Raw genomic sequence first — 9,678 nt, forward strand, 5'->3', positions numbered from 1 at the left:
GTGCTAAGGCAAAGGGATTCCTCCAGCCTTGGTGAGGCCAATTCTAAGGAATGACCTACACTAACTTGGTAAGAGCCTTCACTGCCCTCCCTCACACCAAGACCATGTTTAACAAATCCAAATTTAGATTAACAAGGATTACAGAGTTTTTAGCAAGGCAGGTACCACGCTTGGGGCTTCCACTTTATTCCCACTAAACTGTGTATAGAGCTGAGGAAAGAGACAGGCAGGGTGCAGAGGGAATTCTCATCCTATCCTAAGTGTCTGGACTTGTCCCTGTGGTCATGGAAGGGACAGACATGGCACTGGGGCCAGAAGCGGGGAGGTATTCATAGAAGGTGGGAATCAAGGTGTCAAACTTTGTCTTCTGATAGTCTTCCAGAGACTCCTGCAGAGAAGGGAGCAGGCAGATACTATCATCATCTCAGTCCCTGAGCCCTCCATATTTTGGTGGGTTTCTCTGGTTCTGCTCAGGCCCTTCCCCAGCTTTCTGTGCTTTCCTACTCACCCTTCCTTCCTTCTGGACATTTTCTTCTTCGTCAGAGTCCAAAACCAAGTCCCCTATGGTAATGACAGAGCTGCACAGAGATGGAGGACACACTGTAGGAAGGAAACCAGAGTCAAAGCACCCTTCTAGGGGGACCCTCAAGAGTCCCCAAGAGAGGAGACTGTCTGACCCAGTCCTGACTCAGGATACTTACCTGGTTTCCTGGCCCTAGGAGGGGACAGTGAAAGTTTCAGGGGGTCCACTGGGCAGACCAAACAATTCCTGCAGGGGGAGCAAGCAAAGAAGAGAGGAGAGGTGAGGGGAAAGCAGGCAAAGAATGTGCTGCTGGTAGGGAGAAGCAACTGTTCCACTCACTCTTCTTGCTCTGAAGCCAACAGGTCAACTGGGTTCTTCAGAATCCTTTCCCCCAGGATTGGGGACAGATTCTTAGACTTTCCAGTGGAAGCTGCTCTCGTGCCCACAGCACCTGCTGGATCTGCCATGTGCATCCCATGTTTTTCCTTGTTCTCCAGCTCAGATAGGACTTGGGATGGTGAACCCAGATTCCTAAAAGGGAACAGCATGACTGTGGGGCGCTCCTTATGGCCTCCCTTAGTGGATGCCCATCGGGACTGGATTTTTCGCCGGCCCAGAGGGGCCAGATTAAAGTGGCAGCCAGCTATAGGTACTGGGAGCTTCCTTGAGGCTGGTTCCTGAGGAAGGTATGGGCCAGGCCTGGCTTTTGGCAAAGGATGGTGAAGTGCCAGTTTTGGTTGCTGAGGAGGACTCTGCTCCGTGGGCTCTGTCATGCTCACGGAGTCAGTAACGGAGGACTCTGGAAAAGAAAATGAAGCTCTTTAGGACAGAAACACAATTCAGTCTGGTTTCTTATGCCTCAGGTCCATGTAACCTTCCCAAGAGCCCATCTCAAAAGGTTTCAGGCCAAACAATCCACCCTCAAGTTCCCTGGTACCTGAAAGTGGCCACCCCATGTCCACACCATATTGGCTCAAGGCAAAAGAAGAGGTGATAGAAACTCCAGGCTGCATCCAACTCAGCACATCCTGAAGCTGTGGGCAGAGGGAGAGAGGCATGAAGACCACAGTCCTTGATACAACCATCCCACACACTGCCCTTCTTTTTGCCCCAGGAAAACCTGCTGTGTTTGCAGTGCAGGCAGTGCTTTTTCTAGCTGACACAAGTATTCAAAAAACAGCTTTTCCATGGCAGCCAGAAATGGTTCCCCATACTCTTGTTCAAGTTCCTGCAGTGGGGAGAAAAGGAGGTCAGAGGAGGATTAGGAAAATCAACCGCATAATAGCTTCCAAACCAGCCAGCCAGTCTCACCTGCAGCTTGGAAGCCAAGTCCACTGGGGCCTCTGCTAGTTGCTTCACCTGTTGGCAAAACGTCTCCTGTGCCTCCGAGATCTTCCTCAGATCCTGCTTTGTCTGTTGAGCGTAATGAAAAGCAGTCAGTCTAGGGTCACCGGGACCCAGCGGCCGGAAGGAGAATCAACATCGTGGCACCCAGTGTTAACGGGGGAATAAGGCTTGTCCCAGGGATTACTCACAGCTTTGGGGTCCCGCACTACATGTCCAGACTCTGGGAAATGATGATGCAGGGCATTCAGAACCTGGGCCCACGGCCGGCCCTGCAGGATCAACTCCACCACTACCTGTGAAGGGGACTAAATTCACAACCTGCGCCTTGGGCCCAGCTGCCCTTTTCCAACCAGTCCCAACCCCTAGTGGTCGGACCCCATCAGGTCCGCTCGCACCCCGCCCTTTTCTGTCTTCCAGCTCCTACTGGCTCCGATACCTTGGCGTTTAGGCCCATACACAGGCGTTCGTGGTGGCGGTAGCGAACCAAACCGGGGGCGGCAGCGCGCAGTGACCGCAGGAACTGTAACACCCGCGGGAAGTGCTCCACGCAGCGCCCCCGCACGACTTGCCAGCTGGCGGCGGCGGCGAAGCGCAGAGCGGCGGGACCGGCCCCCGGGGGCGTGGCCGCGGCCGCGGGCTCCGCCCCCGGAGCGGTCCCTCTGGCTTCCATCCTCCGCGCGAGGCTTCGCGACTCCTCCTACGGGCGAAGCTTCCGGTGCCTCTCAGTGGCTGGGCTCCGGCGGTCCGCGCCGGGAAGCTCGCGATCCGCCGCCTCCCATGGGGCGCCCGAGTCCTGGAGGCCTTCAGCGCGCGCGGGCGGCTGAGAGGAGAGGAGAGGAGAGGAGGAGCTGGCCGGCCCCAGGGCCCCGGGTCTCTTGGCCGCGCCGCCGCCCCCTCGCGTCCGAGGGCTACCCCGCTTCCGGCTCTGCCGCAGTTTCCCTGCCCCGGAAAAGGGCGGCAACGGAGAGCCAATGGGCCAGCGGGCGGGGAGACGCGGCCTGGCGTCATAAGGCTACGCCTCCACAGCGGGCGCCGGCCGGGCCGCCCCGCCCCGCCCCGCCCCGCGCCGCCCCGCCCCGCCCCGCGCCGCCCCGCGCCGCCCCGCGCCGCCCCGCGCCGCCCCGCCCCGCCCCGCCCCGCGCCGCCCCGCGCCGCCCCGCGCCGCCCCGCGCCGCCCCGCGCCGCCCCGCGCCGCCCCGCCCCGCGCCGCCGTCTGAGCCACTGCGGTTCCGTTCCTGGAATGGAGCCTCCTGGCGGCGTCTGCTTCCACTAAGAATGCAACTGTTCCTTTCACGAAACAGGAGAGGGCGCCCGCCTTTCAAAAATGAGGTACTTGGGGCCCCCGGGTGCTCAGCGGTTGAGCGTCTGCCTTTAGCTCGGGGCCTGACCCCAGATTTCCGGGATCGGGTCCCGCCTCGGGCTCCCTGCATGGAGCCTGCTTCTCCTCCTCCCTCTGCCTGCGTCTCTGCCTCTAGTTCAGTGTCTCTCACGAATGAATAAATACAATCTTAAAAAAAAAAAAATGAGGTACAGAGTTTGAGAAAATAAAGAAGGTGGTTAACTGGGTGTTTTTTTTTTTTTTTAAGATTTATTTATTTATTTATCATAGAGAGAGAGAGAGAGAGAGAGAGAGGCAGAGACACAGGCAGAGGGAGAAGCAGGCTCCATGCACCGGGAGCCCGACGTGGGACTCCATCCCGGGGCTCCAGGATCGCGCCCTGGGCCAAGGCAGGTGCTCAACCGCTGAGCCACCCAGGGATCCTCCAAACTTGGTTTTCTCTGGATGATGGGACTGTAGGTAATCTTTTGTGCTCTTTCTGTTTGATAGCTTGTAGTTTTAAAATTAAAAAAGTTTCCCTTTTCAGATTTTTGTTGTGTGCTTACCCCAGCTAGTCCCTTGATGTGCCTGACTCACTCCTCTCCTTGTCACCCGTCCTGGTGCGTCTCCTTATTTTCATCACCAAGAATAGAACCTGGCACACAGTGTGTATTCTTTAAATGTGGGTTGAATGAATTACCTTCCCTGACTACCTTCCAGGGATATAGAGGAACTACCCTCGGCTCGGACCATCTCCCTTCCTAGAGGTAGCGCCTCCAGGATCCCTCCTTGACTCACCCTAGATGGGTCTTAGGTGAGCCACAGGGGCTGCTGGGCTGAGAACCGGATGTTATCTTCCCTCCTAACTTCTGCTCTTCCTCCTGGGCTCTGTATTTCTGTGCCCGCTGCCACTCCTGGCCTGTGAGTGAGAAACCCAGACCACAGCCCTTAACTCCGTCCTCCCTCCTCTCCACATCCAATCCATCAGCAAGTGCTACTTCCTATGGAATCTCCCAACCCACCCCGTTTTCATCCTCACTGCCTCTGTCCTGTTTCAGGTTTTCCTGTCTCTCACCCTCCCCACCTACAGCCCAACTCCTTTCTAATTTCTTTTCCACATTGCTTTCATCACGAATCTTGTGCAATGCAAAATTGATCACATCATTCCTACCTGAAAGCTCTAAGTTTCAAAAGAAAGCCCAAAATCTGAAACAGGGCAAAAGGGTTTTGAACTTGGCCAAGCTTCTCTTCATCCATATCCCTTGCCACTTTGCACTTACGCACCTACGTGCCAGACCTCAGCAAACAGGTTTCATTTTCCAAATATACCATGTTGCCTTACACTTCTATGCCTTGCACATACTAGATGATTCCTCTGTCCTTCTTGCCTCTTGGACTTGACTCTTATCTTTTGTGGTTGATAACCACTTCCATGAAGTCCATCATAGTTTTCTTCTCGGGGTCCTCAGTACATCTTTTTATTACCACCACTGTTGCAGAACCTTTTTTTGTAAGGTTGTAAGGATTAAATAAATTAGTAAATGTAAAGCACTTGGAACAGTGCCTGGCCCATAGTAAGTACTACATATGCGTTATATTTTCAATGTTTTTTTTTTTTTTAAGATTTTATTTATTTATTCATGAGAGACACAGAGAAGCAGAGACACAGGCAGAGGGAGAAGCAGGCTCCATGCAAGGAGCCCGATGCGGGACTTGATCCCCGGACCCCAGGATCACGCCCTGTGCAGAAGGCAGGTGCTCAACCGCTGAGCCACCCAGGTGTCCCTGTATTTTCAGTGTTTACATGTCTGTCACTCCCACTGAGTGGGAAACTCCAGGGAAGAGCTGGTTCCTTTTTGTACATGCAGCATCTTGTTTGTGTGTTTACAGCTAACACAACCAGCTCCTTTTTTAGCCTTCTTTCTCCTGTCTTAGGAGCCCCTTGTCTTGAAGCCTTGTTACATTCATAGGTTCAAAAAGACAAGTGGTCAGTCAGAGCTTAGAACTTTGGCCAGGTAATCTCATGGCTGCTGTGGGCGCAAGAAGGGTCTTGGGAGGGAGAACATGGGAAAAGTCCAGCTAAGAAGAAAAATAGAAGGTGGTTGTCCTCAATCCTTACATGCATAGGAGCCGACCCTTTGGGAGCTTGTTAAAACAGACTTCTTGGCCTCTGTTCCAGGGATTCTGGTTTGTGAGGCACCCAGAAATCTGAATTATTAACATCTCAGTTGATTTGAATGTAAGTGGTCTAGGGACTATGCTGGAAGAACCCTGAGCTAAGGGAACAGTTTCAGTCAGACCAAAACGAATCCTCCAAGTCACCCAAAGGAAAATTGACTGTGTGTCTCTGAGCATCACCTTCCCCTGCAGTTTCCTCTCTCTGGGGAGGGACCCCTGTCCCTCCATCCCTGGATGGCACCCAATCGGTGCTGCTCTACAAACCTGAAACCTGGGGCTTCTCCTACTATTGCTCCTCTCCGCCCTCCACCCTGCCACATCCTGTCCTTCCCCAAGTTCTGTGAACTCTGTCTCCTAGATGTTCCACCAAGCTTTCTACTTCTGTCCCCAGCACTACCACTCTGGCCCCAACTACCATCTTGGGCATAAATGACTATGATTGCCTTCCAGTCTGGGTCTCTGCATCCACACCAACCCAGCTCTGATCTATTCTTGATATGACAAGCCCAGCAATCTATCCAAAACACAATCTGGTCATGTCACCTCCAATTCCTCAAAGTTTTCAAAGGCTTCCCACTGGTCTAAGGCAGACAGAGATCCTTAATCTGGCCTATGAGGCCCCACAAGGTGTGGCCTGTGCCCCTCAACTCCAGCTCCTACACTCTGCCCTTTGCTCTGCCTTAGCCACATCATCTTTCAGTCTTGTTTACTCTTCCAGACAGACTTCCTCCCACCACAGGATCTTTGCACAGGCTATTCCTTCTGTCTGCAGTGATCTCTTCCCTTTCCTCTGCCTAGATATCCTCCAAGGTCACCTATTTAGAGAAAGCTTTCCTAACCACCACTACCAGGCCAGGTCACATGCCTCTACTGTAAACTTCAGAGCTATTTACCCTACTTTATTTCATGTAGTTATTCTGTTTCTTTCGCAGACTGCAAGCTTCCATAGGGCAAGAACTAGCATTGTCCTGTGCTTCAGCACTTAGTCCATTGCTTGGCACACATCACTGAATATTAGTTAAATGGGCAAAGGGATAGGTCCACTAGCCACTGCCATGGCTGGATCCTGCCAGTCAGTCTCTCCTGCAAAATTTTGGTCCAACTGTAGACAAATACACCCTTTCCAGGGTGGACCTTAGAACAACTGAAGGTAGCCATTATTTTTAACATGTAAAATAAAAAATTTAAAAAAACTTTATTTAAAAGAAAGTGCAACCACTATGATCCATAAATCTAGGAAACATTTGTAAGTCACATCTCATGCATTTTTGCCTTTATATTTGTAATTAGCTCCACCTGGCTTATCATCAGGAAAATAAAAATCTTTGGTGTTTTTATTTCTTTCAGAATTTCCCAAGCACTGCGTCCAAAAGGGCCAGCCTTCCAGCTTCCATGCTTATTTGGCGGAGAGCTCTGCTGTCCACAGGGCCTGCTATACTTCTTCCACCCACTTCATGTCCTCTTAGAAAATCAACCACAAAGGTTGGTACATGAGCTGCCAGGCTTCGACACTCAGGTCCAGCCTTTGCTCCCTGAGCCAAGGGGCTGCAGGAGCTTCTAGCATTAGCCATAGGCTTGGCCAAATCAAACCCACTTGGCGGGGGTTCAGGGACCCTCAAGCCTAGGATGGTCCCCTTCCCTCCTGTCAGGCCTCAGTTGAAGCTACCAGAGTCCACACTAGTGACCCCAACTTTAAATCTTGGGGCAGAAGGAATTAAAGAGAATACTGGTTCTTTACACTCAGGAAACCCTGGGCTACTGATGCAAAGAATATACCACCTCCCTAGTGATCAACTTTGTATACCAGGTGTCCCAGGAGAACCGAAACAGGTCACCAAGACTCTCAGACAATGACTGCTTCATCAGTCCAGCAGCAGCAACCAAGAGGGCAACTCTAGTGAATTTCTTAAAACCAAAACTATCTTCTGTTTATTTAGAAAGAAAAAGGGAGGGTGCCCAGGTGGCTCAGTTGGTTGAACATTTGACTCTTCTTTTTTTTTTTTTTAAGACTTTATTTATTTGTGGGGTACCTGGGTGGCTCAGTGGTTGAGCGTCTGCCTTTGGCTCAGGTTGTGATCCCAGGGTCTTAGGTTCGAGTTCCACATCAGGCTTCCTGCACGGAGCCTGCTTCTCCCTCTGTCTGTGTCTGCCTCTCTCTCTGTGTGTGTCTCTCATGAATAAATAAATCAGAAAGGAAGGAAGGAAGGAAGGAAGGAAGGAAGGAAGGAAGGAAGGAAGGAAGGAAAGAAGAAAGAAAGAAAGAAAGAAAGAAAGAAAGAAAGAAAGAAAGAAAGAAAGAAAGAAAAAGAAAGAAAGAAGTATTTATTTGCAAGAGAGAGAGAGAGAGCACAAGCACGGAGAGGGGCAGAGGTGGAGGGAGAGGCAGGCTCCTCACTGAGCTGTAAGCCCAACAGGGGGCTCCATCCCAGGACCCTGGGATCATGACCTGAACCAAAGGCAGACGCTCAACCACTGAGCCACCCAGGTGCCCCGAGCTGTCGCCTTTAAATTGTAAGAAGCAAACATCTCTTTTTTTTTTTTTTTAAGATTATTTATTTATTCGTGAGAGACACAGAGAGAGAGGCAGAGACACAGGCAGAGGGAGAAGCAGACTCCATGCAGGAAGCCCGATGTGGGACTTGATCCAGGACTCCAGGATCACACCCTGGGCCGAAGGCAGGCTCTAAACCACTGAGCCACCCAGGCGTCCCAAGAAGCAAACATCTCTTATGCCACTCAGCCCTAGGCCCCATTCTAGGGCCTGGGACCAGGGTGTGAACAAGACACAGAAGGTCTCGGTTCTTTTTTTTTTTTTTTTTTTTTTTTTTTTTTTTTTTAAATATGTATTTTATTTATTCATGAGAGACACACACAGAGAGAGGCAGAGACACAGGCAGAGGGAGAAGCAGGCTCCATGCACCGGGAGCCCGACGTGGGATTCGATCCCGGGTCTCCAGGATCGCGCCCTGGGCCAAAGGCAGGCGCCAAACCGCTGCGCCACCCAGGGATCCCCAGAAGGTCTCGGTTCTTACAGAACTCACATTTTGGAAAAAAGAGACAATTTAATAAACAAATACTCCAATGTCAAACAATGAGTGCTAGGCAGGACATGAAAAAAGATAGGATGACAAAAGCTAAAGAGACCAGGGGGCAGGAAAACAAATCAGATTGAGGGCCAGGGAAGAGCTCCCTGAGGAGGTAGCCTGAGCTAAGACCTGAATAACAGGGAGGAGCTGGCCTTGTAGGCTGGGGGCTGTGCTCTTCCAGGAGGAAAAGCAGGGGCCAGGCCTGTAGAAGGTTTTGAGCGGACGACTGACTCAATTAGATTTACCTGGCCATTCTGGCTGCTACATGTAGAGCAGAGGATTAGAGGGCAAGAGTGAAAGTGGGGGAAGTGATCAGGAGGCTGGGGAGCAATCCAGGTGAGAGCTGAAGGCAGCTCTAGTAGCTGGTAGTGGAAGATGCTGGACATCTCTGTACGGGAGACAGACCGTCAAGATTCACTGATAGACTCAACATGGGATGTAAGAGAAGTCAAGAATGACCCCAAGCTTTGGGGCCCATGAAACCTGGAAAGATGGAGTTGCCATTTGCTAATAGAGGGAAGCCCGTGGGAGGATATGCTAGAGGAAGTCAGGAAGTCAATCTTGGACACAATACATGGGGCGTCTATGAGATATCCAGTAGACATGCTGAGAGAGCAGTAGATAAGCAAGTACTGAAGTCCAAAGAAAACAGATACAATCTGGGGACCCAGTAGTCCTTAAAATCATGAGACTTGGTAGGGCTTGCCACGGCAGAGTGTAGCCGGATAGGGGAGCTCCTGGGTGGAGGCCTGAGACACTCCAACACACTGGGGCTGAGCAGGGGCTGCAGGAGGACCATGAGGATGGCCTGGAAGCCAAGACTACTATCCAGTGTAAACATGAGGTTTGGGAGAATATTTACTGCTGTAAGAAAATGCTCACCCCAGATTGCATGGGGGTGGGGTAGGAAACAGCATATGAAATGCAACATTAACAGCTAATTTCCATACCTGGTGGTGTTTGAGGCTTCTTTTCTTCTTTACAATTTCTATATTTTCTCAATTCTCAACATTGAACATGTATTACTTTTGTAAAAACTCTCAGAAGAGGACATTTGAAAATAAATATTGGAAAGTGGTTTTTGCTGTTCAGAGAGAACTCCAGACTATCTGTACCTCAAATATGTATCTACAAAAGGCAGTTTAGATCCTTCACTCCTACTGTAGATGCCATGGAAGGGAGGCAGTCCAACCCCACTCCAGGGGGCTGCCAAAGGGTTTTGGTCA

General features: G+C 51.3%; 1 protein-coding gene and 1 long non-coding RNA gene across 2 annotated transcripts; one reads left to right on the forward strand and one right to left on the reverse strand.

The window, feature by feature from the left end:
* Positions 1 to 146: 146 nt before the first annotated feature.
* Positions 147 to 2,816, reverse strand: TINF2 (TERF1 interacting nuclear factor 2). Its single transcript, XM_026007608.2, is given in 10 exon segments — positions 147 to 286; positions 289 to 388; positions 509 to 600; positions 702 to 769; positions 863 to 1,322; positions 1,461 to 1,557; positions 1,644 to 1,751; positions 1,835 to 1,936; positions 2,059 to 2,163; positions 2,307 to 2,816. Coding segments are annotated over 10 exon segments (1,401 nt in total). The 5' UTR covers positions 2,541 to 2,816; the 3' UTR covers positions 147 to 251.
* A 3,950-nt stretch (positions 2,817 to 6,766) lies between these two features.
* Positions 6,767 to 9,543, forward strand: LOC140599341 (uncharacterized). Its single transcript, XR_012002108.1, has 3 exons — positions 6,767 to 6,848; positions 7,914 to 8,158; positions 8,385 to 9,543. It is a non-coding gene; the product is annotated as an uncharacterized lncRNA (long non-coding RNA).
* Positions 9,544 to 9,678: the final 135 nt, after the last annotated feature.

This window comes from Vulpes vulpes, chromosome 6, assembly GCF_048418805.1.
Source record: "Vulpes vulpes isolate BD-2025 chromosome 6, VulVul3, whole genome shotgun sequence".
Lineage (NCBI taxonomy): Eukaryota > Metazoa > Chordata > Mammalia > Carnivora > Canidae > Vulpes > Vulpes vulpes.